Here is a 25,593-nt window from a genome sequence, read left to right on the forward strand (position 1 = left end):
CTCACCGTCTTTGCGGCTCTCTCGGGGAGTCGGACGGTCGGAGAGGCCTGGAGACAGGCCCAACCTTTGGCGGCCCTGATCGATCATTTCCTCTGGTGGATGCCGCCGTTCTGTCAATCCCCAAACACGAGGGCCACCATCCTTGCAGCCCAGAGGCGCCGTCTTACGACGATGCCATTCAAACCTTCCACGGCGGAGTCGATTACCCACCTGGAAGTAAGGAAAATTAAATTGCATCAAGGATCGTAAAATAAAATGCAGAAAATTGGAAAAATAAAAAACCAAAAAAGGGGGACCTCTCCCAAAATCGCGAATTATGACTGGCCGATTCGAGTAGGTTGACATCCAGACGCCCCGGCCTAGAAGATTGTCGGCCATCGCTGCAGGGGCGCACTACTCCGGCTTCCCAAGGTGCACTCCAACTTGATGCTCTCGACAAATAATGGCTCAGTCTGCTCAGTCGATGCGGCTCAAACAATGGCCTTGACTCCACGCTCCTCTCGGTTCGCAGTCACCCATCGCGTGTACCGCCCTCGTAGGCCAGTACATAACCATGGCACCCCCAGCTGAAGAAATACTGCCTCTGCTTTTTGTTGCTATAAAGCAGCGACTTCTCAGCTGGCATAGCTTTGGATCCCTGGAAAGCAAGCACAACGTCGCAGCTTATACATAATGGCCCACTTCCAACCCTTCTCAGACTTCCCGCATACATCCTCCAAGGACGATTTGGCCCAGGATTATGAACTGTTTCCCTGTCAGTACGAGCCTTATTCGGACCCCACGACTATCCAACGCCCTTCAAGCTTCCAGTTCCATCTCTCTCCTGTTGACGTACCTATGAAGAACCCTTACATCGCCCCATCCATGTCGTGGTCAAACGAGCCGGTCTTACCTCACAACACCGACTCATTGACTGCTGCTTCTGATTTCGGCTCACCTTGGAGCAATGAACTCGTCTCTAGCCCAGAAACAAAAGACAGTCTCGCCACCGGAAGTTCGAGTTGGATCAGCATGGGATGCTATATGTCTCCTCCATACACCTGCGATGAAGTCGCACTCTCGCCACTGGGGTTCGGATCTTGTTCTTCCCCATCTGCCCTAACAGACGTCGACAGTCTGGTGACGCCTTCCCAAGTATATCCCGACCCCGATCCTATCGTCAAACTTGAGACAAACTCGGAGCATTTTATGGGCGGAACCTTTTGCTATAACAGCCCTCCTCAACACGATGAATTTGACACTGCTTGTGACACCAAGAGTGGCCAATACGCAGAGACCACAAGTCAGCAAGAAGCCTGCAGCTCTTCCAGTAACCAGTTCAAGACGCCGAAGCTATCTAGCAGGAACACAGGCCGCATCAGCAAGAAGCGACCTCGCAAAACGTCCACCAAAGCAAGACCTACCTCTGCAGCTCGGGCCTCTACCAAGACCAGCGGTAAGAAGGATGGTACAAAGACCAGCCGGGTGTTCATCTGCAGTTTCTCCCACTATGGATGCCAGAGTACCTTCGTTTCGAAGAACGAGTGGAAGCGCCATGTGACCTCGCAGCACATCCAACCTGGATTCTACCGTTGTGATGTCGGACGCTGCAGTCTGGACAACCTCAGCAAGAATAAGGGTCAGGACGCGAACAATAGTTGTGCATCTTTTAACGAGACGCATCTCGTTAACGACTTCAACCGAAAGGATCTCTTCACTCAACACCAGCGTCGTATGCATGCTCCCTGGGTCGGGCGCAACAGCAAAAAGCCTGAAACCGAGAAAGAGCGCGATGATTTCGAGCAGACTCTTGAAGCGGTTCGGACTCGCTGCTGGCATGAGCAACGCAAGCCACCTACCCAGAGCGCCTGTGGCTTCTGTGGACAGCATTTCCTCGAATGGAATGATCGAATGGAGCATGTTGGTCGTCACTACGAGAAAGGTGACGCGCAATATGAAGCCGAAGATACTTTCTTGCGCCAATGGGCAATTGAAGAGGACATCATTCGGCCAGTCGATGGGCAGTGGAAGTTGGTCGGCCTTTGCGAGAAGTGAAGTCAAGGCTACTACTGCCTCCCCGCAAAGTTCCAACTGCTGCCCCTCCCCACCTTCCTCTTCTTCTTCTCTAGCCTTTTATTTCCTGGTTCTGGGCTTCATTTTTATTTTTATTCCGTTTCAATTTCTTTTGTTTTATTCTGCTACTTCCTTTTTAATACTTTCGGTCTGGTTATGGATTTTGCACATCTATGTGCGCGGACTGACTGAGATGATGATTGATGACTGATATCCTGTATTCACTATGTTTATGTCACGTTTATTGGACCCTTTTGAGGTTAACCCTGGTTTTGCACAATACCCCATACATATCGAGAGAAAGGAGCAAGGGACTGCTGAGCTACATGGTTTTGGTTTTCGGCCTTATTCTAGCATGAGGAGTTTATGACGAATAGAGAATGCGATGATACATATTCATTACTACCATTATACTGCATGAAATAATAGTACTTGCTCCGTGCCGGAGCAAACGGCTCTATTTCTAAGCAACCAAAGAAAAAAAGACGAAAGCAAAGCAGAAGAAGCTGTTCAATTTGTAGGATGATCTGAAGATGCTCTCTAATTACATAGAAAAAAGAGAAAGGACATCGATTCGAATGTTCTCAATTTGGCAGGTACGCTGGGTACGCTGCAGTACTTAGTACTTAGTACCCAGAGAGTAAGCCTCCTCCCATAAGATAATACTCGATAGGTACTCCGCAGATGAACACGGAAGTGAGTAATTTATCCTCAGCCGCAGCGACGATTAGATCGTCCAACCGATTCAGCTCGCCTCACATTTCCAGAGAACCCCTCACCAATCATTCCCAGACACTAAACTAGCATCGTCCCGTGCATTTCAGCATAGCCCCCCATTTCCAGATAACTGCAAATCCACAAGAATATGGTCCCGAAAGGGAGTGAAACGTTCCACGTGGCACGGGTACCCCCCGGCCCCCCATAACAAGAGTTGCCCGTCTGGTAAGTATACTGAACTGACTGATGTACATAGCTGACCCCTTTCTCTCTTCCTTCCTTCTTTCCGTCTAGTCCAATCCTATTCCTTCAATCCCAGATGGACGGGTACACAGGATCATGCCACGGGCCTCCTACCTGAAACGATAGTTCGTCCTAGATACATGCTGACACCTTCGTGGGTTTCGGTCGTCGATCGTGCAGGCCCATGGCGCATTCCTGATATGCTCGGTAGGCATGTATACCGGTTCTAGAGATGCGCCCGATAGTGTAATGCAATGCATTAGCCCTGGAGGTACTCCGGACACAGTAAGAAAATCACCGAGATGATCGGCAAACATAATATCCACTTACGAACACGTACGTATCTGAATGGACCTCCCTCTGTGCGTCTAAGTGTATGTATCGGCCGCCCAGAACCTATCCGCCGGCCGGCCGAGCTAGACTAGTGTATCAGAATTCAGCTGGGACTGGCTGGTGGGTGAGATTTTAGTTCGCATACAGATCGGCGGGTCAGCTGCATGCACCTTCATCTGGACTGAATGGAGAGCATCGACAGACTGTTTTCAGTTGTAATCTGTAAGTTGGAATAACCGGGGACCGTTCTAGCGTTAGACTAGTGTATGTAATCAGGTCGTAATGCATCTTGAGTCGCTCGTGGAATTTGTTTGCTTCCTTGCGTTCCCTCTTGTTTTGAAGATAACAGCTGAACAGGGTTCTGGAATCCTCGTGCCATGTGGTCGGATTGTATCCGCGTTGGCTCGCAGTACGTAAACAGTTGTCCAGACTGATGCGCGCGCTTCATCCTTCTTCTGTAAGGAGTGCCCTTTCTTTCTTTGTGCACTTTTTTTTTTATTGTTATTTCTATTTCCGGCCCTCGCTGGGTGTATACTCCGTGCTCTTGTTTAGACGCCCGGGACTTTCTTTGGGACCGGTACCGAGCAGCGCGATGATAGTGATGTCACAGATTTATAGGCTCGTGTCGAGAACAATGCCGATCTTCCCAATTGCTATTCTGGGGCGCAGCGGTGGCCAATATATTTCTGACAGCCATTGAATTTGCCGTTGGATCCAACAGGGCTTAGACATCTTCTTCCAGAGGAGCAGATAGTTGTACCGAAAACAGATAGGATCGGATTGTTGCCTAGACACGGGTAGTCATAGAAGCTTTATTTTAGCGGTAGTGTAGCTAGCCCATCAATGCTGGTCAAACCCTGGCTTGCTTTTGGACATTGGGTTAAGAGAATAGTCTCGCTAGTAAATTGTAAGAGCGTATTCGTGATACACAGAAGAATATTTCCACGGAAATCTCATCAATTGCAGTCCAGATCTGTGCCGTTACTGCTTTGATATCCCATGTGGTGAAGACTGGGTACGTGTTGACTGTTGGCAGAAACCAGCCATCGAATACTCCGACGGGCAGGCTATGACGCGTGCGGGGGTTTCAACGTCAACGCGGGGTGGGTTCCAGTCTCCCGGCTATCTACTTGCACATAACTACTCGGCCACCACTTAACCAACATTCTGCAGTAAATTCAAATCATACTATCCGTGAAGATCATCCCTCTTAGCACACATTAGATCCTGAAGGCCTTTCAAGCAGCCTAACTCAATCTCTATTCCAACATGGCTTCGCAAAACCCCGCTCCATACCCGTTCCAATTCGACACCTCCGATCACATCGAAACACAAAATAATACCACCACATTGACACTCGAGAATGTCCGCGGCAATATCCCATCTGCACAGACCTCTCGTCTACGTACAATGTGGCTAGAAGCTCACCGAGATCCTACCAAAATCATAGCCCACCCCTGTGGCTACGACGGCCTTTCTGCGCGATTGATAGAAGAAGCCGGCTTCCCTATGATATTTATTTCCGGATTCGCTGTGGCAGCCTCCCATGGACTCCCTGATACCGGGTACATTGCCATGGGAGAAATGTCCGCCCGGATCCAGGAAATAGTTCGTGTGACGAGTATACCAATCATGGTGGATGGAGACACCGGGTACGGGAGTCCTATGAATGTGCGACGCACTGTGGAGTGTTTTGCTGCGGCGGGTGCAGCGGGCGTGATGATCGAGGATCAGACATGGCCGAAGAGTATGTATTGGTTCTTTGAAGATGCGTCTTCGTGATAGACTGGGTCAAGTCTGACGGAATCTCTGTACAGGATGCGGCCATACAAAGGGTAAATCAGTTGTATCTCGAGGCGAAGCCTATGCGAGGATACAGGCTGCTGTTGATGCACGTAATCAGGGACGGGATATATTCATCTTAGCAAGGACGGATTCATTGATCCACGGGTGGGACGAAGCGATGACTCGGGCGAAAGAGTTCAAGCGCATAGGAGCAGATGGCGTCTTTGTTGAGGCGTTACCTGACAGAGAAGCCATGAGAAGGTGTGCAGAGGAACTGGATATCCCTTTGCTTGCTAATATAATTGAGGGTGGAAAATCGGAGAACTTATCTGCTAAGGAGCTAGCAGAGTTAGGGTTTGCAGCTGTCGCATACCCCTGGACACTGGTAGCTGCAAGGCTTAAGGGCATTCGGGAGGCTTTGGATGGATTAAAGCGCAGTCTAATGACTGGGGCACCGCCTATGATACTTGGGTACTCTGATGTCTGTGAGGGTGTTGGGTTCAACAAGTATTGGGTAAGTTTAGTCTCACTAGCTTGCGGGCTCGTATGCTGATCTTTTCACGTAGGATTTGGAGTCAAGATATGAGTATGATGAGGAAGGTCTCACAAACCCTCCCAAAACCGCTTGATCATGGCACAACCTACACCAAATTGGAACTTGCCTGACTGAATTACCCGAAGTCGGCTCCGCGGACATGGACTCTGAACATCGACGACCCCGATTCTTGCCTAGCTCGGCGCGAATACTACAAAACAAGCAAAACAATGAATTAGCGAATAGCACTGAGATATGATATCATCCGAACAGCACATACACGCGAATGACCCATATTCATGTCAAGCCAAAAGTTTGATGCGGTTGAATCCTCAACTGCTGGCGGGGCTGATGGCCCACTTCGGCTTTAAGCCACTCGGCGTTCAGATCCGTAAAGGGCATTTGAGACCGGGACTCGGCTTTAAATACCACTTACAGATTAGGCTCCGGCTCGACAAATTCGCGGCCTGGGGCGTTCAGCCCACCAGCCAGCCCTATGGCTATATGTATTGACCGATGGTATCCACAAAAGTTGTGAGCCCCTCCGAGGCGATGATATAATCGGAGATAACATCGGAGAAGTAGTGGCGCAGCAATGTAGCGATGACAGAGTAGAACAATGGTTCTCTACGTTGAACGTAGCAGCATTATGGTATAAATACCCACTGCCAGCACCGGTGCTCTAAATGCTTAAAATCAACAGACATAGGTGTATCATTTGAACATCTACTACTCCAAACAGCTACATCTGTCTTCATACCCTGACCCAGAATTTACTTTCACAGTACAACCTACTATTTCCTCAAACACAACAATGGCCTCCCAAGACACCGTAAGTCCCCAACAACAAGCAAAGCCTGCCTCAACCCTTCTGCAATCCCCTCCGATCTAATACCTCTCTACACTAGGTCCTCCAAACCAACGCCCAATTAGCCCGGGACTACATCCTCTCCCAGCCCAGCGATGCCCTAAACAACAACCCCTGGGCCGTGTACCAAGCCCTCGACCTCTTCAGCCGCACCGCACGCCTCATGAACTTCAAGCAAGCCAAGCTCAACGTAGCCAAAGAAGCCCTAACATCCATGGAGTACCCACCCAAAGTTGTCATCGAATTTGGCACCTACATCGGGTGCTCCGCCGTCGCATGGGCTGCCATTCTCCGCGACCTGCACGGTCCCTCCACCGAGGGGCTGCACGTCTACACCTTCGAGCTCAGCGAGGAGGTGGCGAGCGTAGCGAGGGACATAATCCGCGTGGCAGGCGTTGAGGACATTGTGCATGTGATGGTGGGGCCTGCGTCGGAGTCATTGGCGAAGCTGGTTGAGGAGGGCAAGATTGTGAAGGGAGGCGTCGATATGGCTTTCTTTGATCACTGGGAGAAGTTCTACCTAAGTGATTTGAAGCTGTGTGAGGATTTGGGCCTCTTTAGAGTCGGATCGAGTGTTATTGCTGATAACACGGATTTTCCGGGAGCGCCGGATTATTTGGAGTATTTGAGAGCTGGGGGACGAGGTGGGGAGGGATCCGTGAAGTATGTGACGAAGTCGGTGCCGTCGGAGCATATTGTTGAGAACAGACCGGTAAGTTTGATCCAGTTCTTGTGTTGTTGCGCTGTTTGGGTTGTGGATGTTGGCTAATTAGGACTGCAGAATATGGTGGAGGTCTCTACTGTTGTGGCGGCTCCTTGAGGGGGTATGAGTCTGGGTTTGAGAGGGAATGAGATACTGGTTATTATGATAATGAACGTTAAGATTTAGTATCATGTATGCCAGTTTTTGTATGTTGCGTTGTTTTGGAAGCTTGATATCATCCGTTAAGATAGCAGGTTGATCTTGCAAATTCGACTTACTGATAATACTGGCATAGTTTCTCGATTTCCGAAGTAGAAGTACTGATAAACCACTATATCCGTAACACCTAGAAAATAAGCTCACGAGCAATGTAACTTCAGAATGTCTTTCTACATGGTTTAGCTGCGAGAACAATGCCGCCATCTAAAACTCGACAACAATGTATGAACATAAGCACACTATCGGCTGGCACCCCCCTACTCCAGGGCGGTGAAGACACAACCACCCTGAACAACTAGGTGCAGTATAGACAACCCAACCAACAAGCAGCGCACTCCGCAATGTCTCCGGCAAAGACGCCCATGCTATGATGACACCAACAACAATTACGATGTGAATGCGCAAACACACAAACAATCCCCCTCTACCATCACCATACCTATCCACAACAAGCAAAACCAAGTGATGCTGCATGCGCCAACATCCTGACGCCCTGCATAAAAGGACAACAACACTTGTCCGGACGCCCGACCTATAATCACCATCACGAGCCCCCTCCTCCGCAATGTACGTCGCAACCAAAACCCCCTCCAGCAAAAACCCAACTCCTAACAATCCCCATCTAGGGCCGTATTCTCCCTCATAATAATCAACAAAGCCGGCGGGCTTGTCTACCAGCGCGAATTCCAACCAGGTCTGCGCAAGCTCTCGACAAACGACTACCTCGTCCTGGCGGGCACGTTTCATGGGTACGCACACCAGCCAATCCAACAGCTACATCCTCCCTACTACATATAGGTTCTCATAAGAGTCACCTACTAATTATCTCTTCTTATTGATTGTACAGTGTCCACGCCATCACCCGCTCCATCACCCCCAAGCTCCCCCTCGCCCCCGCCGCAGCACTCGCAACAACACCCACCACCGCGACCACACCTTCCCCCAACAATGTCGTTTCTCCCTCCGCCACATCATCAACCCCTACCTCTTCTACAGCTTCATACTCGTACCCGAACCCCGGAGTACCGGCGACGGGTCTCGAGTGTCTAGAAACGGACAAGTTCCGATTAACGTGCTTTCAGACGTTGACGGGCACCAAGTTCCTCTTGTTTACGGATCCGTTAATGGCGAATATCGAGGTGGTTATGAAGAAGATATATGAATTGTATGCGGACTTTGTTATGAAGAATCCGTTCTATCAGTTGGAAATGCCGGTGAGGTGTGAGGCGTTTGATCGGAATTTGCAGGGTTGGTTGAGGGGGAGGACTTGATTGATGGGATTGGGCTACGTGGATTTCATTATCGAGGTTTCGATGTGGTGGTGGTGGTGGTGGTGGTGGTGGGGTTGTGATTGATACTTTTTTCTTTGTTATTATAATTTCGCTTTTGGTTTTGCGGTTGCATGCATGGGCATGTTTGATATCTGGGCGTCATAGTTTGTATCATGGAACAACAAGTTACGATGGCGATAGATCTGCATATTAGATCGCATCCGTTTCAAAAGCGAGTTGCCGGAGAACCAACCGCTTTCTACAATTACAGCAAGAAAACGAAAGTACATTAAAAACGCCGGGTATGCATCAAATCATCCAGGAGGTTGTTCTGGTCTCCACATTAAGCAGTGTCCATCTTGTCACCATCCTCTTTCTTGTCTTTGCTCCCGCTGGAGCCCTCCTCGGGAATGTTGTCCAAGTTGGCTTTGCGCTCTTGCTCCTCCCGGTCCCGCTTCTCCTTTTCTTGCCGGTTCTTCTCCTCTTCCAGAGATAGACGGAGGGCGAATGCCAGTTCGGGGTCGTTCTCAGCCGCATCCTCGAATCCAAAGGCGCCATCACCGCCTTCAGGACCTGCACCATCGGCACCGGAACTGTCCCCACCGAGGATGGGAGTGACCTGAAGCTCCTCACTCAGCAAGTTGGGGCCCGGGGGAATGATGGCGAGGTTAGAGCCGTCGCCACCCTTGACGTTCTCGACAAATGCCTCCAGTTTCTTAGTCTGATCGGACTCCAGATCTCCGAAGGCAATCACGTCGATGGAAACGTTGTTCTTCTTCATCTTCTTGGCCAGCTTCACTAATGTCTTCTCGTCTTCTTCGATGGGGGAGCAGGAGAACACGATGATGCGCTGTCTCTGGGACTTCTCGGAGCGGTGCTTGAGGGCAAGCTTTGCGAATCACCTGGTTAGCAATCGTTCCCATAAAAAGTACAATGTCTATATAAAGAGATGATGGGGTTGTTTGAAAAACATACACCGGCCACTTGTATACTGGAGCTGAGGTGGGCAGTGCCATGGATCTTCGTGCGATGCAGACCGGCCAAGATACCACCAAAGTCGGTGGTAAATGTCGACAGGACCTCGGGACCCTTTCCACCCATGCTCATAAGGCCGACAGCAGACTGAGGGTGCACGCGCATCTTAGTGGTGTGAATGACGCTCACGGCGTCGATCTGAGCTTGCCATCGTGTCGAGCTGGCAGCTGTTAGAAACGGAACCAGGCGGTCGATTCTGGGTAGTTCAGAACAGGCAACTTACGTATAATCTCCATTCCTGCTGCTTTCGCTATTGTCGACACTGTAGATGGTATTAGTAGGTGCGCACAGAGATTGGGATGAGGTGGCTAGACGGACATGATCATGGTAGCTTCGAGCGACATCTTGGAAGGAGACCGGCGGGGTTGATGCTAGAAATGTATGTGTATGATCAATCAAATTTGGAAAGAAGCAAGAATTCCTGAGAAGTGTATGTTCTGAGCGTGGGAGTAAGGAAAGCGATGGGGGGAAGTGGATGATGGAGGTTGGCGGAGGAGGGATGATGATGGAGCTGCTGCTGCTGAGGACGCAGATGTCACACCGTCCCGATCGGAGCTAACCACGAATTAAGTCAGCGCTTGTTTATCCTCTCCGCCATCCGCTTTCCTCCAGAACTCACTCCAACGCGCTCCCCTCCGTCTCTCGACTTCCATCCCTTCCGCCCCAACTCCTCCACACAACACATTACACGCAATTCAGCTCACCTATTACTCCTTTCATCGCTGTTGCTCACCACCCACCTCGCCTATTCACGATTGCGCCCAATGACTTCAGTCACTGCCAAACGCAAGTCTCCCGAAGACGCGTCCCACAATGACGAAGCAAGGACACCTGAGAACAGCCCTCCTCGGAAGAAGCTTCGAATTACCCGCAGACAAAAGCAAGCTTTGATTGACAACTTGCAGCTCGAACGTGCGCTCTCTCGATATCTCGCTTATCTTTAAATCCCACTAACATGGCCACAGTCACCGAGCGCGCCCGCAAACTTCGCGCACAGTATGCCCTCCAGGCGAACGACCTTCGAGCACGGATTGAAAGACGCGTGAATCGGATTCCCGTTGCTCTTCGTAAGGCGACAATGGGTGAGCTTCTGGAGAAACACATGGCCTCTATCCGGGCCCAACAAGCGAATCTCTCTCCACGGAAACTCCTCAGCCCAGCCAAGGCGTCAAGGAGTTTTAGAACCGTTTCTGTTAGCCCCAATGTGCGCAAGGCCTCTGCTGCTAGCCCCAGTGCCCGCAGAGTCAAGAAGCAAAGGTACGGCCTGAACATGCACAACTGTGTATTGTTGAGCTTAGCTGACTCGACCATCCAGCCACGGAGAGATCTATTCCGACAAGGAAAACGCCCCTGCAGCTGGCGAACAGCTCGATGTCCTCAAGAATCCCAAGAGACGTGGACCTGGTGCCGCTGCCGGTACTTCGCGTGTTGTGTCCCAGGAGATGAGGGGTGCAGACTACAGAATTCTCTCTCCCAAGACGTCCAACTCCAGAACATATCCACATTCGCCGCTACGCGCCTCACCCGAGAAGCCCACGAACTCTTCCTACCTTGCAAGACCCATGTCGCCTTTGAAACCCACCAGCCCACTCAAATCTACATCCGCTAGCATTCCCTCACTGGCAGACAACACTCGCATCCGGCCAGTCAAGAGCACCTCCACATCGATCAAGGACAACAGACCCCCATCACAGGCCAAGAGACCCGCCAGCCGAGCCGCCACAGCTACTAGCAAAACCACACGGTCACCACTGCCAAGGCCAGCAACTCGCCAGCTCGAACGCAGAGGCAGTGTGTCATCGTCCGCATCGTCCGGAACAACCGTTGCCAAGCCAACAAGGACAGGTGCCGGTGCCCGGAAGGCAACGACAGCATCGACTTCAAGCGCGACCGCGAAGAAGACAACAGTCGCCCGGAGCCAAGCAACCTCCGCGACCGCGAAGAGAAATACAACTTCCGCTACCAGCAAGAGAGCTCCCACTCCTGCCGGTAGTGATGCAGCTCCAACTGCAGCTCGTAGAGTCCTTCGGAAACGCGCGTAAGCGCTGTATCCTCAAGTTAAATCAACCCCTTTCAAGTTAGCATGTTTTGTTTCATTCATTGCCTTATCTGGAGGGACATGGAGTAAAGGAGTGTATTATCTCAGGACGGTATCATAATATGGAAGGGATTAACTGGTGTACAATTGGAGTTTTTCTCGTCCCTTTTTCTCAATTAGGTCCCTTTCTGACCATGCTGGCATTGTGATTCTGTTTCTCTTTCTTGATTCTGCCGCTTATTGATTAACTATCGCCGAAATCCAAGTGGTTTTCTTTCGAGTATCCAAAACATTTCTATCTTCATTGATCTTGCTCGTAACTATGGTAAGCAGAGCAAAGCAGCCTTCACGGGCTATAGTAGCAGTACTACATACTATCCTTGATAACCAAAGTAGTGTAATAGAATTGGGAGCAATTGCGGACAAGGTTCTCTATATGAACTGTTTTAGTACTATGCATCCACCGTAATGACCATGCTTAGATTGTTGCCAGCTAGCATTAAAGACCAACAAATACCCACTGGAGAAACATCTTTTTTTCCAAAATCTCACTTTTCGGGATACTGATTACATTGGTTCTCGAAACATGGGCCGCTTACAAGGAGCAAGTAGCAAGCAGCACACAACTTTGCGCACCTTAACAGAGTTGGCACTATGGCATTCCTTTCACAATTGTATGTAAATTACACCTCCTGTTCTCGAGGAAAACAGCATCACATGTAGACATGGATGTGATAGAACCAGTCACGAACAATTCGGGATATCAGAAGAAAAGAGAAGAAAAAAAAAAGTTAAGTCGTATGGGTAGAATGTAAATAGGGGGGGTAGAAGAAGTGAAGCAAGAAGAGAAAATAGAAAAAGAGAAACGAACTGAATGTATGACTCAGCACAGGTATCTTCGCAGTCATCAGACTGGCTGACAAAGGAAATCAAGGGCAAACAGAGGATCTCGATAGTCTCACATCTCGATCGGTAGCAAGTTAAGAGAGGCGCAACGCCAGGAAGACGCAAGTGATGTAAGGAACAACAAAGAGCAAAGGAAAGAAAGATGCCAGGAGAGAATGCCCACGCTGGGTCTTAACTGTTAATGCAAGTAGAATGCCAGGAAAGTAGGAATCGAAAACAACACCCAGATCCCAGAAATAGCCAACCCGAACGGGCAGAGGCTCCTGTGGCCACTTGCGCGCGGTTGAAATCCAAATTATAGGCGGTAGTGAGTGAATCATGTCGAGACTCACAACCGAATGCAATGCACTCCACGCAGTCAGTGCGCAACAGAAAAGCAATTAGAAAAGCCTCGATCCATCAGGAGAAGCTGTCAGCCGATCATCTAACTAAACCCTGGAAATCATCTCATTTTAAAAGGAGAACAAACTCCATCCAACCTTATTAAATCGAAAGAACGCTGAACGGTCCAAGAATACGCCAAGAGCTATCACTAGGATGTAGAGGCGGGTAATGCATTGGTAAATGTCTTCGAAAGTATGCAGAGAAGCAACGGGCGGGTTGGCATCAAGAGCATGAAATGGCGAAGAACTAGCCAGCAACTCCCATGGGCCCAGCACCGGGACGAGCCCTGTATGGCATTGGCTGAGACTGTCCTTCGGCTTGCATAGGGTTCTGCTGGCTGCCATTACTGGTGCTTCTCTCACGATAGTCACTGGAGGCTGTAGGGGCCAGTTCTGTGCCAGCTTGTGGAGTACCACTGGTCGAGTGCTGATGACCACCGGGGCTTTGGACATGGCGAACTGAGCTTTGCATCTGCCATGCCGTGTCCTGGGAGGGATCTGTCTCAATACGGGCAGAAGTTGGGATATTGGCAGCGCGGTTCGAGTTCGTAATTGTAACGGTTTCGCCACCATTGCTCGCCTTGGGAGAAAAGCTTCCGCGCGCGATGTCGCCGTAGCGTCGAAGTATTTCCTTTGTTGTGACTTCGGTGTTTTCCTTGAAGAAAGTTGTGTCGCTAAGGACCGACTGTAGATCTTCGGGTATCTGTCCAGAAACCATGAGTATATGAAGACAACGTTCGAGATCGAAGGGAACAAACCTCGCACATGGTATCGTTGTATGTAATCAGGCAATTAACGGCTTCAATTGCCAGGAAACTCTCATCCACCGTGCTATTTTTCGCATTGGGGTAGAGAATATTGGGTGTCATGACTGTCGCGAGATTGTGTATGTCCATCTTACTACCGGACTCTTCATCGACGTGCGAGAAAGATGAAGTCCAGTTAAGGAAAGCAAAAAGTACTTCCATAGTATCCCGATGAGCCTTGGGAAGAAGGCAGCATGTAAGATGCAATACACGTTTTTGCTTCTCAGGGTCGGGTAGTTCTGTGATACAGTGGTAAGTAATGAAGGCTACAATATCAACCAGGACCGTCAGTCACTTACTTTGTGAAACAACAAATAGACGATGGAGCTTGAATGTAAGCAGAGGATCAGGCATCTCGCGAAGAAACTTCTTCAACAGCGCTGCAATCTGGACAGGATTCTCCTTCGTCATGTCCACCTGTTCATATTTGTTGTCAATCATTTCAGAGATGTCCTTCAAGCGCCTGATATTGCCGTTCTTTCGGAAGACACCTTCCACGGACATATCCATTTGGCGCATGGCGGACACAGCGTCGTCGACCAAGGCGGGAATGCGAAGCTGCCCTGGACCCACACCGTGACTAGATTCAGTGCCCTCTCTTTCAACGAGGAAATCCAAGTTTACCCCGAACACGCCCTTCTTCTTCCCAACCTTCTTGCCTTCTTTATTAAAGGCGCGGCCGAAGATGTTCCATATGGTAGGCTTTCGTGATTCGATCAAGGAGAGTAGCTCCTCTAGCGTGAAATATTCACTCAACAAAGGCTCCATGGACAAGACAGCAACGTGCCGGACAATAAAGTATTCCAAAGCAGAAAGCTCAGAGAAATACTTCTTAGTCCTGCCACCTTGTTCGATAATGTGCTGGTCAAGACCTGCACCAGATACGCCACGCTGATGGCCATAATTGTATTTGGGAAGTGGTTCAGTGGTACCAACCAGCTTGGTGCCGGCGTGTTTGTAGGCGTTGGGACGCTGCTCTTTAGCTTGCTCGGCAGCAACGATTCTGGGTATGTCGTCCAACGTCAATGCATCCTGGTTGCCAAACGTCAGCTCGGTGACCGTTTCCCCGTTGGCATCTCTTTCTTCTACAATCTGGAAACCATGACCCCTTGGGTCTGATCCTTCGCCACCCGATGAACCAGGTCGTACGCTACGGCCTTCAGGCCCGTCGATGATGCGAGACGCTCTAGCCTTCTTGTAAGTAGTTGAGAGGGTACGCTCATTCCGGATGGATCGTAGACGACGCATTTCGCCGACAGTTTGTTCAAGTGAAGATCCCTCAGGAGCGTTTCTGGTGGCATTTGCGTATGACTTGGATCTGGTCGCTGATCGACGCATTTCGCCGCCAGGAGGGATGCGACCGCTTTCGTTGCCATCTTGTGGGGGTGAAGCGTCGCCTAGAATATGAGTCAGACGAGATTGAGATGATGTTATGAGGAGGAAGAGGATATACGAAAATCATGATGACATACCAGAACCAAGACTTCCACCCGCTCTGAGAACAGCAAGAAGTCGCGCAAGAGCAACCTTGAGGAGGAAGACGAATTGCTGGAGCTTCGTAATATGGGTAAAGCCCCCTTGGACGTCGTGCATAAGTCCGTTCTGAGAAACGCAATCGGTACAGAAAGAGCGCTTCTCCTTAGGATTCCACAGCGCATCTTGGAGAGTATGAGACAGCTCCTTCTGGCATGACGCACAAGTGAGATGGGGTGGCTTTATATGCCACCTGCTATCACCCAGCATGACGCATTCGTCGTCGATAGGCTCTTTGCAGGCCGTACAACAATCCGAAAGCTGATCGGCGAGAGTGTCGACACCGGTCATAAGATCAGCAAGCGTCTCCTCTTCTTCAGGCGGCCTGAGTGTCTCCAAGTCTCCCAAATGATCTAGGAAATGGTGTAGGCCTTGAGAAGCTTGCTGCTCTCGCTCAAGCTTGAGGGCTCCTTGCAAGCCAATGCGAATAAGCAACTTCAGGTAATGTGCAAGACCGGTGACCAGAGACAGGAGCTCTTGGGTAACGCCGAGTTTGCGGACGCCAGTTTCCTGTGTTTTCGAAAGGAGTGCGAAGAACGCAACTATCTTCTTGCACAGAAGCTTTGCTTCACGTCCGTAAGCCAGATCTGGAGTCAACATTGTTAGCTATTGGTGTTTCTAATAGAAGGCAGAGATCAGCTATTGCAACGTACCTTTCATGCCCTGTTCCTTGATATGTCCCGCAAGCTGATCAATGGCCGAGAAGAGAATATCAACATGACCAATGAACCTCTTGGCGACAAGGACACCATCCAGGTAAGTGCCGTTGCTAACATGAAGGAGCATATCTGAAATGCAGGCTGCGGATGATTCCTCGAAACTGGACAGGATGCTCCAGATTTTATACACCTTTTCTTCCATTATGTCCTCCTCTTCACGCACCCTATTGCGCTCCTCATCCGTTGCGTCCGTCTCGACTTCCGGCGGTTCAAGAGGCTGGCCTGTCGGGGCCAAACGGACATTCCAGAACTTGTGAATCATGTAGCACTCAGGGTGCCAATGCTGATTCTGCCCGTTGCGGAAGATCTCCACAAATTGTTTTAGAATTGCTGTGTGACAACCATGGCATCGTTGTGCGAACTGTGTAGAGTAGTGGAAGTGACAGTACACTTTCCCTTCATGCTCGTAATAAGAGTCTTGTGCACCAAAAACTGTGGGACAAACAGAACAGGTGAAGTGCTCAATGTGATACTTGCGTTCCAGGGCGGTGATATACGAGCCACGCAGAGCACCACCACACTCATGGCATAGAAGATCTAATCGCCGGAAGTAGTCCGTTTCACATAGGGGGTATTGACCACTGCCATCTTCGGCATCGACAGGGAAGAACTTTGACGCCACGATTTGGCCGCAGTCCTATGTTCAAAAGAGTTAGCTGAGATTTAAGGAGATTTCATAACCCTGAGTACAGACCTCGCACTTGAAACACTCGAGATGATAGGTTGCTTGCAGAGCCCGTACGAACTGGCCAGTCAGTGGTTCGCCGCACTTCTTGCAAATCCGAGACGAGCTTCCTGGGGACTTCGTCGGTGGCCGGCCATTCGGACGGGATCTCTCTCGCGGTGTGGATCGGTCCCAATAGCCATTGCGATCCCGGGGAGTTGACGGATCTCTGGGGCCTGGGTGACCAGACTCCAGCCGCCGGCTCATACGACTGTCAGAGCCCTGTGGCCCCTCAACAGGGCTATTCGTGGAGCCATTCCATCCTCCCGTCCTTGTGCGGGGCGAGTCAAAGATAATATTGCTATCTGCGGGAGATGTAGGCGTTTGCGACTGATAACTACCACCACCATAGCCGCTGGTGTTGAGTTTCGGGCGGACAGCCCCGTTGCCCGGCACGAGGCTGTCCGGCAAAGGAACGTCGCCGGGAGGCATGTCCGTGGAGAACTATGCCTTTCTGCTAAGTATCTGGGAGAGTAGGACCTGGCTGGATGGGTTTGTCTGGGCGATACTCGAGAGTGTAGATGATACTGGTGCCAATCAGGTGAACTAGGGCCCAGTTGGTGTAGACGCTGGAGGGGGAAAGGAGAATCTAGTGCGAAAACGGAGGAACCAGGGTGCTAGTCGTTAATGTCGCACGTCTAACTTAAGGACTTGCCTTCTGCAGAGTGTACAATGTTAGCATAAGGGGCGATCTTCCGGGATTCGTTCGCGCGGGGTTGTCCAGGAGAATTGACGGCTTTCCCGTAGCAACTCACCTCACGCCATGTAGATGAAACCTGCGGGGAATATCGATGGAAGGAATCGAGGCGCGTGATCAAAGTAAAACCATAAAATCGCTCAAAGTAGCAGGTAAATTTCAAGTCGATCTGGGGAGAAGTGCCTCCAAAAGCGCAACCGCCCGCGTCGAGGGAAGCGGAATGGGGAAGGGTTGGAGCTCAAAGTGAGACCAACAGGCGGCGGAGTGCGCTGTCTGGAATCACAACCATTCCTAATCCCTTCCAGAGAGACTTTTTGGTGGACGGCCTGAATCCGAGGTCGAGGGAGACGGGCCGGCAAATCAGAGCAGGGGAAGTAGGCTCAAGTCGAGTCTAGGATGCCAGCTCGAACGAGTGAAAGCGAGGGCAGGAAATCGCGTGTTTTGGGAAGAGTGAGTGTGCTGCTGGCAGTTGTCGCTCTGCCCCCCTATGCTTCATGTTGCTGGTTGCCCGCTAGAGACCATCACGTGAAAGGGGTCACCGCCTGGCACACCGCCAAAGAAGGCGCTTCCATGGCTCCTTCACTTGTGGTTGTATTACCAGACACGGTAATCGTTCCAGAGTTCACAACGGGGAGGTTAGGGGGAGGCCCAAGGTACACCCCAAGTTCAGTGGTTGGATTGGAGAAGTGTTTCGTGTCAAAATTAGAATCTTTCATAAACTAGTTATATTGAGGTTATGATTATACTATCAAACAGACAAAACGCTCCGCACATTAACTACTGAGCCTACCAACCCTCTTTCTTGTTCATGGTAAATTAAATTAGGAAACACAAGGTACCCGGCAGTACACTTTGAGGTGCTGGCAGAAACAGACCCTTGTAATTTCCAGGGATGTGGAGACCTCAGGATCATGCCGACTGCCATAGTGGGTAGTGATGGCAGGTGAACGGCATGGACGCTGTGCATGCTCTTCTCCCAAGGATGAACAGAGTCGAATCCCTCTCTCAGACATCCCCAGGGGGGGGGGAGGGGGAGGGTCTTCCCTTTCATACATACCTTTACCACCACGCGCTTCTATTTTGGCGAACCTCGTCTTTCCCACGCGGCTTTCTGGTCGTTGGATCATTCCCCGCATCCTTTTCTGCTTCTTCCCCTTATTCATCACGGGCTAGAGCCAACTACCTAATCAGGCAATGCTAATTCTTAGGGGAAGCGGGCGAATGCCCAATCGCTCGTTATTCTACTGAAGCCTTAGACTACTACGGTTTTTCTTAGCAAACACATACTTACGAAGCCAGCATACGCTGCTTTACCAAACAAACATGCATGGAGTAATAGCTCCCTACTGTACTCCTCCCTTTTCTAGCGAAGAGCAGTCACTCCATCTGCTTGACCTAACAGGTAAAGATGTACAGCGCCATATCTCTTTTCATCGATTGTCGACCAACGCACTGGGCGGAGAAATCTCTGCAGCGATGAAGGATAACTAACCATGCTCACTGCGGATCTTAGAGTTGGCACCTTAAATATAGCTCTCACTCATGGTGGTATTGGTTTAGGAATCCTTAGCGAATGTGTCGCACGATTTTACAAATATTCCGTTTACTCTGATTAATGCACCAACTGTGGATAATTTTCGCTTCAATAATAGATAGGGAGCCAAGAACTCTTTCTCCAACGCTGAGAAACGTTTTGTAGTCCCATACGGCTTTCGCCAATTACACCCAAGTGTCATACTGCCCAAGCTGACTTGCGATTCCTAACAGTTCATGCTTCTGTGGTTTCTTTTAGTATAGATCAAGATTCGAACGAGGCCGAGAATATCTGTGACCATGAGAAACTTTGAGGGAGCAAGGTGCCGTGGATTGCTTACGATAACCATGCTTCTCAGCGAGAATAGGCGTTAGCCAGGTTGCGGCTTGATACCGATGGGACTCGTGTTGCGGATTTGCATTCCTGAAGCATTCTCAATCCTGCTGGTGTACCACCTTTCCGGTTGTACATGGAAATTCTTGAAAAGTTGGTTGGCAGCGGGGTTGGTAACCGTTCCTCATTGGGCTTGATACACAGCACTGTACTCCAGAATACTCCGTCGGGGTGGCATCAAAATCTTCATCATGGCAAGCACCGTCGATCCAGAAAAGATGAGATGTAAGGGGCAATTAAAAGGATCGGCACAGCAGAAATTTTAGGAGCCTTGAACAAGACCCCGAAAGTCACAAGCCAATCGAGGATTTTTGGCTGTAATGAGGTTGAGGGGCTTGTACGCGGTGGATTATGAGATTAAGAGGGGTTGGGGATAGTCCAGTAGAAGATAGTAGTAATGGCGAGTCAGAGAAAAGAATGGGTGGTTTCTCTTTGGAAACCCAGCCATTCATGATTCCACCCCTCCCGCCTTGCCTAAACGGGCATAACACCAGGGTCCTGTCAGTGGTCAGTAGTGAGGAGTTATTTCATTTTCACTGGGTGTGTTTATTTTTGTCTCCTCGAAACTTCATCCGTCCAAGGACGGATCCGTCCAGTCTCCACCTCTGCGGGCGGTGAGACAGGGGCTGTTTCCATGGGTCGTGGCCTCAGTCCCCTTGACCAATCTTGACCTGGCAAGAGTTGTGCTAGACTGACTACTAAGTACTATGGAGTAATCCGTCGATCAAAACCCGGACGAGTATCTATCTACTAGCTACGGTATGAAGTAAACTAATGGAAGTTATGCAACTTGCTGGACTACTAACTTAGGCTTCCTTTTGTACTCCGTAGTCTTTCTATGCACAGTGTATCTCCATAGTATTCATTGCCCTCGTACGAATCAATTTGTGCCAAGAGTTGTGACAGCTAGTAGTGGCTTGCTCATCGTGGTCTATTATCGCCTTTATCTTTACCAGATGCTCTTCATAAAGATGGTTCTGGTATTGGCCATCGAGTCATAGAAGCTAAGGCTTGACGCAGAGGACTTGAGCAGAGTCTCGCAACTGCAACATTCACTCAGGTGAATTGGCGCTCGAACATTGACATGTATTAAATACGCAAGTCAGTACATAGTTTCATGCATGTACTCCGTAGAGCCGTCGCATGGGGTATTGTTGTTTTACATGCACCTGAGCATGCAGCCTTCTATTTTGCCTTTGCACTAGCCAGAAGTACTTCGTACAGGTCAGATTTAGGCCTCTTCGCCAGTTCTTGAGTATCTTCAGTCTGTTCTTACTACGTTCCTGGAGCCGTTGGAAAATTGACTCAGACTCATCTCACTCTGGTAGTTAGCCTGCACTGCCTGGTTTCCCCGCCATCAACTACGTTACGGGCGTTGATGATCATACCCACCATCAACACGCTTCTGTCTCTCCCTGATTCTTCAACACTCCAGCTTAGTGATCCCGGGCCCCCCCTCCCCGTCAAGCCGTCTCCCATTTTGGACTTTCTCGGTCGTCAGGATGTCTGACCAGGCGATCCTACGTATTACCAGGGTATCACTCCTCACCGCATCCTTTTAAGCTTCGCTGGGCTAATGGGTCGTCTTACCTTGGCGGGGTCTTAGGAAATCAAGCAGATTCAGCAAGGCGCAGACCTCTGTGGGTACTCCACACTCTACTAATAGTAGTCGGAAATCGGTTCCATCGAATCCCGTCGATGCTAGCACTGGCTTACAATAGTCTTTGGCCTTCCCATTCTGATTCTTTGCATTAGCTCTCGCTGTATACTACGATGACTCTGATATCCGGAGTGTCCGCGCTCTCATTCTCGGCCCTCCAGATACTCCCTATCAGTTCGGCTTCTTTGAGGTTCGTTTCTACTTCTTCGGTAGTATCAATCAGTTTTACAGAGCTCTGTGTTAATCTTCAACATGATATACCTTAGTTTCTCATCAAATTTGGCAAAGGTATATTATCACCATCTTGTGGTAATTCATAAACGTGTGGACAAGTGGACTAAGCTTCACAGAATACCCAGCCACATCTCCGAATGTCCGCGCCTTGACCACTAACGGTGGTCGAAGCCGCTTTAATCCCAACATCTATTCATCTGGCCGGGTCTGCCTGTGAGTTGAGACTCTCGGAGTTGCTCATGATCTCTACTAATCAAGCGGTGATGAATAGATCGATTTTGGGGTACAGATACAGATGCCTATACATATCAACTGCGAGAGCCTGGCTAACGGACATCTTTGTAGAACCTGGCGAGGTGAAAGTGGAGAGCAATGGTCGTCTGCGCAGTGCTTAGAGTCTCTTCTTATCTCGATTCAGAGCTTAATGTCGGCTAACCCCTACGAAAACGAACCCGGATATGAAAGCTCACGGTCACCGAGCGATATAGAGAACATGGAAGCCTACGTATCCAAGGTAATAAGGGCTTAGATACCCTTCTGAGGTTAGAACATTCTTGACCATGTTTCCAGATACACCATGAAACTCTCCGCCTCGCCGTTCTCGAGCCTCTTGAGGCATCGCTCAACATCACACTTAAAGGGAGTACGGACTCGCTAGCCGACCCAACTTCTGAAAGCGATGATAATATCATCTATGAGGATGGGAGGCCTTCTTTTGACCCGTTTGCGGATTTTCGCAAAAGACGTTTCTTGTGGTATTACGAGCCCTACATGCAATCTCTTGTTGCTGCAGAGAAGAAACACTCCCGCAAAGCCAAATTCCAGAGAATGCCTTTTGAGGGCGGCAACAATATTATGGATGGCCATTTCGACTATCCGGAGTTAAAACGGCGGATGGCTGTGGTCAGAGATGCCATTCTTCGAGAAACATGCGGTTGGGCTGTCGAAGGACAGTTGGCCAAAAAGCAAGAATGGGGTATTGCAGCCAGCCTGCAACGACAGTACGAACAAATTGTTGAAACCCTCAAGCATCAGAACAACATTACGGTTGATCTATATCTTGACGAGGGGAACCCATTCATGTGGAGGCTCACATATTTTGGAAGACCAATGACGCAACTGGATGGCGGCATGTTCAAGATCCTGATACATCTGAGTCCGCGATTCCCGGAAGAACAGCCCCGTGTGTTTCTGGAGGCCTCGTCTTTCTTTCATATTCGCGTGTCCAAAGAAGGAGTTTTATGCTACGTTCCAAGGCGAACTGAGGAGATGCGTTATCACATCGAGGGGATAGTCGCATCTCTAGAAGAAGAACACCCGCCTTATGACCCACGAACTACTGTTAACCCCGAAGCAACCAAATTATTTTGGGGAACACCGGAAGATCGAAGGAAGTATAACCGAGAATTGCGACGATCAGTAGAAAGGACCGCGTAAGTTACCATCCACGTTGGCGAGTTTATAGACAGTCGCATTGATGAAAGAATACAGCGAAACATAGAAATCCTCTGCCTATATTGGTCTAGGTTAGTGAGTCAGTGGGGTGCTCAGCTAGAACGATCCTGTGCTCCGTTTCTTGAAAACTGATATCTTGGCTAAGATGACCTCAGTATCGAGCCTCTACTTCCTCACTGCTTGCTTCTTTAAGCATCCGTTCCCAGACTTCCAAGCCGCTTTATCCGTAGAAGGAAAAAAACCCTAATGGGATACAACACTAGGATCTCAGCTGTTCTGTAGCGGGTGCTAGAAGAATCGAAAGGAGAGTCCCCATTTGGATGAATGCATGGTAGTGGCCATATAAGATCTGCCTCCTTACTAGATCGTTGATAAGAAGTACGAAAGTTGACGCAATGGCCCTAAAATTTGCAAGCCAGACCCGTTAATTAAAAAAATTGTAATCAGATCGAACATGAGATCCGTTACTGAATGGATGGGCAATACTAAGTACAATAAGGACCAAGTCAAATATCTCGGTTCCATAAAGTGGAAACTCACGTGTGGCTTCTTTGCGGGGGGTCCGAGCTTTAACCCGGAGATTCTGTCCGGAGGCGGAAACCATCGTCGTCCCCCAAACCTTCAGGTCTCGCAATTTCTCCTGTTTATTATCTCTTACCCCAACCACCGACCACGGATAGTTAGCTCTATATATATCACAGCTTACTGTCATACCTCAAAATGTCTACTCGACGTCCCACAATGGAACTGGGCACTGTCCTAGTGGTTGGTGGCTGCGGGTTCGTGGGTTGGCACATTGTTGATCAGTTGCTCAATTTCCCCTCGGAGACAGATCCCAGTGTCGCTCTTCCCAAGCCCCAGAATGACCCCAGATTTGTTTACCCCAAGCTGGGCGATCGATACCCTCGGTGCATCGCGAAAGTAGCTGTTGTCGACCTGCGAACGACCCACAACCGTCTTCCGGGAGCCGAGTATTATGATGGCGACATCACGTCCGAAGAGTCCATGCTGGCCGTTTTCCGCGCGGTCAAGCCCGACATTGTTATTCACACCGCTACGCCCAACGTTCTGGAAGGGAACAAGCCCTTGTTGCGTAAGGTCAATGTTGATGGAACCAAAGTCTTGGTGGAAGTTGCGGGCGGTGCCCGTGGTGACTGGGGCGGAAAGTGCAAGGCGTTTGTATACACCAGCTCGAGCTCTGTCGTGCACGATACCCAGAGTGACCTCATCAACGTCACCGAAGAGTGGCCTCTTATCCGGGGGCCATTGCAACAAGAGTATTATTCAGAAACCAAGGTGCGTTATGTACCCCTTTTTTTTTTTCGTTCTTGGGATAGGTACTGACCAGGATTCACCCTCCTAGGCGGACGCCGAAGAAATCGTCTTGAAGTATAACCGCGCCTCTCCAACCTCGATGGTAACATGTGCCCTTCGTCCGGCTGGTATCTATGGTGAGAAGGATACGACCTTCACCTTTAAGGTCCTGGAGCACTCGTCCAAAGCCTCCCCGACCGTCCTCCGCATGCAGTTAGGCGAGAACAACAACTTGTTTGATTTCACGTACGTTGGAAACATTGCATACGCTCATACTTTGGCTGCATACCGCTTGCTCGCTACCTACTCTCGGTATGAAGCTGGACAGGGTGCTCCCCTGGACCACGAGCGGGTTGACGGCGAAGCGTTCAATGTTACGAACGATTCCCCGGTCTACTTCTGGGACATGACACGTGCTGCCTGGGCATTGACTGGCAAGGTTGTGGAGCCTCATCAGGTGTGGGAGCTCCCTGAGGGCGTTCTTGGCCCTATTGGCGGAATTGCAGAGACGGTGCTGGGCCTTCTCGGCAAGACACCTCGTCTAACTAGAAGAACCGTTCGCTACTCGTGTATGACTCGTTACTACTCATGCGACAAGGCCAAGTTCCGGCTCGGATATAGACCTGTTGTACCTGTGTACGAGGGTCTCGCTCGTGCAGTCGGGTATGTGGTGGAACAGGAGCGGGTGGCCGGTGAAAAGAAGGCGTTGTAATCTCGGGCTAGACTATGATGGTTTCTGTACGGATGTATATGTTTATTAATGTAATATATAAGTAATTCCTCCTCGATTCGTATTTAGGCGCGTTCTCTCATACTTGTTGTCCCTGTATATAGTTGGATGGACTTTTGTACGACGCCTTGCTAACTGACCCCTAGGCAATTTTGGGCTGGCCATGAGACCCAACACCGGGTGTCTAATTCTGCGAGACCCTTGCGATGCCGAGATCCCTCATTATCTTCCGAGTGGGATCAACTGAGGCGTCTCGTATACTCACTCCATCGGCTTCTGTCCCCTTGGCTCTAGCCCCGAATGGTACTCAATAAAGTTTTGTAACAACGCCCCGAGCAGATTGGCCTACTTCATTTCGAACCCTGCCGAATAATATGCCCGAGTCCGGAGATACGGTGAAGCATTTCCTCGATCTTTGGTCCGGCTTTCGAGCCGATGATACATGTTTTTGGCAAGCTTTCTCGGAGAAACCTACCGGTCATTAACTATGAAAGGACACGGTAGATTATACTTGAAGCTATGGATCTTATCTTGCTCACAGGACCGAAGGGAAGTGAATTACGTTAGATATTTCAATGTTGGCCCTATTTGCGAAAATCATCTAATTCCTGCCAAATCAACTTCCCTTATTCTGTCATACATTGAACCTTCGTGTTGGTTCCACATCCTGCACCATATCATCGGTTCCTTTCCCCTCCCCTACTGG

General features: G+C 49.8%; 9 protein-coding genes across 9 annotated transcripts; 7 read left to right on the forward strand and 2 right to left on the reverse strand.

The window, feature by feature from the left end:
- The first annotated feature begins 469 nt into the window (after window positions 1–469).
- On the forward strand, window positions 470–2,439 carry BO83DRAFT_376376 (putative C2H2 finger domain protein). Its single transcript, XM_025530697.1, has one exon. It carries the CDS (start codon window positions 673–675, stop codon window positions 2,032–2,034), a length of 1,362 nt encoding a protein of 453 aa, XP_025390630.1. The 5' UTR covers window positions 470–672; the 3' UTR covers window positions 2,035–2,439.
- A 2,175-nt stretch (window positions 2,440–4,614) lies between these two features.
- Window positions 4,615–5,759, forward strand: BO83DRAFT_308133 (isocitrate lyase/PEP mutase family protein; the record flags this gene model as incomplete). Its single annotated transcript, XM_025527356.1, has 3 exons — window positions 4,615–5,092; window positions 5,163–5,644; window positions 5,697–5,759. The coding sequence occupies 3 exons, from the start codon at window positions 4,615–4,617 to the stop codon at window positions 5,757–5,759; spliced, it is 1,023 nt and encodes a 340-aa protein (XP_025390631.1).
- Window positions 5,760–6,153: 394 nt separating this feature from the next.
- BO83DRAFT_215459 (putative O-methyltransferase) lies at window positions 6,154–7,416 on the forward strand. The gene is made up of 3 exons (XM_025526761.1): window positions 6,154–6,497; window positions 6,574–7,245; window positions 7,315–7,416. The coding sequence occupies exons 1-3, from the start codon at window positions 6,480–6,482 to the stop codon at window positions 7,351–7,353; spliced, it is 729 nt and encodes a 242-aa protein (XP_025390632.1). The 5' UTR covers window positions 6,154–6,479; the 3' UTR covers window positions 7,354–7,416.
- A 379-nt stretch (window positions 7,417–7,795) lies between these two features.
- On the forward strand, window positions 7,796–8,775 carry BO83DRAFT_356270 (trafficking protein particle complex subunit 4). The gene is made up of 3 exons (XM_025529192.1): window positions 7,796–8,022; window positions 8,082–8,204; window positions 8,303–8,775. Coding segments are annotated over exons 1-3 (549 nt in total). The 5' UTR covers window positions 7,796–8,020; the 3' UTR covers window positions 8,727–8,775.
- A 101-nt stretch (window positions 8,776–8,876) lies between these two features.
- BO83DRAFT_376380 (proteasome regulatory particle base subunit RPN10) lies at window positions 8,877–10,233 on the reverse strand. The gene is made up of 4 exons (XM_025530698.1): window positions 10,080–10,233; window positions 9,985–10,023; window positions 9,702–9,921; window positions 8,877–9,615 (listed from the first exon to the last, which is right to left on the reverse strand). Exons 1-4 carry the CDS (start codon window positions 10,103–10,105, stop codon window positions 9,070–9,072), a joined length of 831 nt encoding a protein of 276 aa, XP_025390634.1. The 5' UTR covers window positions 10,106–10,233; the 3' UTR covers window positions 8,877–9,069.
- A 154-nt stretch (window positions 10,234–10,387) lies between these two features.
- BO83DRAFT_333320 (uncharacterized protein) lies at window positions 10,388–12,077 on the forward strand. The gene is made up of 3 exons (XM_025528333.1): window positions 10,388–10,673; window positions 10,727–11,018; window positions 11,077–12,077. Exons 1-3 carry the CDS (start codon window positions 10,526–10,528, stop codon window positions 11,801–11,803), a joined length of 1,167 nt encoding a protein of 388 aa, XP_025390635.1. The 5' UTR covers window positions 10,388–10,525; the 3' UTR covers window positions 11,804–12,077.
- A 1,103-nt stretch (window positions 12,078–13,180) lies between these two features.
- BO83DRAFT_215507 (GTPase-activating protein LRG1) lies at window positions 13,181–17,743 on the reverse strand. The gene is made up of 7 exons (XM_025526762.1): window positions 17,626–17,743; window positions 16,841–17,528; window positions 16,081–16,783; window positions 15,367–16,014; window positions 14,194–15,291; window positions 13,847–14,133; window positions 13,181–13,791 (listed from the first exon to the last, which is right to left on the reverse strand). The coding sequence occupies exons 2-7, from the start codon at window positions 17,300–17,302 to the stop codon at window positions 13,336–13,338; spliced, it is 3,654 nt and encodes a 1,217-aa protein (XP_025390636.1). The 5' UTR covers window positions 17,303–17,528; window positions 17,626–17,743; the 3' UTR covers window positions 13,181–13,335.
- Window positions 17,744–20,723: 2,980 nt separating this feature from the next.
- On the forward strand, window positions 20,724–23,207 carry BO83DRAFT_376384 (ubiquitin-conjugating enzyme E2). Its single transcript, XM_025530699.1, has 10 exons — window positions 20,724–21,029; window positions 21,101–21,134; window positions 21,250–21,344; window positions 21,421–21,442; window positions 21,505–21,601; window positions 21,660–21,671; window positions 21,734–21,902; window positions 21,959–22,821; window positions 22,880–22,914; window positions 22,989–23,207. The coding sequence occupies exons 1-9, from the start codon at window positions 20,997–20,999 to the stop codon at window positions 22,887–22,889; spliced, it is 1,335 nt and encodes a 444-aa protein (XP_025390637.1). The 5' UTR covers window positions 20,724–20,996; the 3' UTR covers window positions 22,890–22,914; window positions 22,989–23,207.
- A 250-nt stretch (window positions 23,208–23,457) lies between these two features.
- On the forward strand, window positions 23,458–25,232 carry BO83DRAFT_333329 (C-3 sterol dehydrogenase/C-4 decarboxylase). Its single transcript, XM_025528334.1, has 2 exons — window positions 23,458–24,139; window positions 24,207–25,232. The coding sequence occupies exons 1-2, from the start codon at window positions 23,564–23,566 to the stop codon at window positions 24,867–24,869; spliced, it is 1,239 nt and encodes a 412-aa protein (XP_025390638.1). The 5' UTR covers window positions 23,458–23,563; the 3' UTR covers window positions 24,870–25,232.
- The last annotated feature ends 361 nt before the right edge of the window (window positions 25,233–25,593 follow it).

This window comes from Aspergillus eucalypticola (assembly GCF_003184535.1).
Source record: "Aspergillus eucalypticola CBS 122712 chromosome Unknown BO83scaffold_6, whole genome shotgun sequence".
NCBI classification, from domain to species: domain Eukaryota; kingdom Fungi; phylum Ascomycota; class Eurotiomycetes; order Eurotiales; family Aspergillaceae; genus Aspergillus; species Aspergillus eucalypticola.

Coding starts and splice junctions, on each gene's coding strand:
- BO83DRAFT_376384 (XM_025530699.1), top strand. CDS start 20,997: ATGTCTGACCAGGCGATCCTACGTATTACCAGG. Junction 21,030..21,100: donor CGATCCTACGTATTACCAGG/GTATCACTCCTC, acceptor GCGGGGTCTTAG/GAAATCAAGCAGATTCAGCA. Junction 21,903..21,958: donor TGGAAGCCTACGTATCCAAG/GTAATAAGGGCT, acceptor CCATGTTTCCAG/ATACACCATGAAACTCTCCG.
- BO83DRAFT_215507 (XM_025526762.1), bottom strand. CDS start 17,302: ATGCCTCCCGGCGACGTTCCTTTGCCGGACAGCCTCGTGCCGGGCAAC. Junction 14,134..14,193: donor TCTATTTGTTGTTTCACAAA/GTAAGTGACTGA, acceptor ACTGTATCACAG/AACTACCCGACCCTGAGAAG. Junction 13,792..13,846: donor ACAACGATACCATGTGCGAG/GTTTGTTCCCTT, acceptor GTTTCTGGACAG/ATACCCGAAGATCTACAGTC.
- BO83DRAFT_376376 (XM_025530697.1), top strand. CDS start 673: ATGGCCCACTTCCAACCCTTCTCAGACTTCCCGCATACATCCTCCAAG.
- BO83DRAFT_376380 (XM_025530698.1), bottom strand. CDS start 10,105: ATGTCGCTCGAAGCTACCATGATCAT. Junction 10,024..10,079: donor CTCGAAGCTACCATGATCAT/GTCCGTCTAGCC, acceptor TACCATCTACAG/TGTCGACAATAGCGAAAGCA. Junction 9,616..9,701: donor CCAGTATACAAGTGGCCGGT/GTATGTTTTTCA, acceptor TGATTCGCAAAG/CTTGCCCTCAAGCACCGCTC.
- BO83DRAFT_356270 (XM_025529192.1), top strand. Junction 8,205..8,302: donor CTGGCGGGCACGTTTCATGG/GTACGCACACCA, acceptor TTGATTGTACAG/TGTCCACGCCATCACCCGCT.
- BO83DRAFT_215459 (XM_025526761.1), top strand. Junction 7,246..7,314: donor ATATTGTTGAGAACAGACCG/GTAAGTTTGATC, acceptor TTAGGACTGCAG/AATATGGTGGAGGTCTCTAC.
- BO83DRAFT_333320 (XM_025528333.1), top strand. CDS start 10,526: ATGACTTCAGTCACTGCCAAACGCAAGTCTCCCGAAGACGCGTCCCAC. Junction 10,674..10,726: donor TGACAACTTGCAGCTCGAAC/GTGCGCTCTCTC, acceptor ACATGGCCACAG/TCACCGAGCGCGCCCGCAAA. Junction 11,019..11,076: donor CGCAGAGTCAAGAAGCAAAG/GTACGGCCTGAA, acceptor TCGACCATCCAG/CCACGGAGAGATCTATTCCG.
- BO83DRAFT_333329 (XM_025528334.1), top strand. CDS start 23,564: ATGTCTACTCGACGTCCCACAATGGAACTGGGCACTGTCCTAGTGGTT. Junction 24,140..24,206: donor AGTATTATTCAGAAACCAAG/GTGCGTTATGTA, acceptor TCACCCTCCTAG/GCGGACGCCGAAGAAATCGT.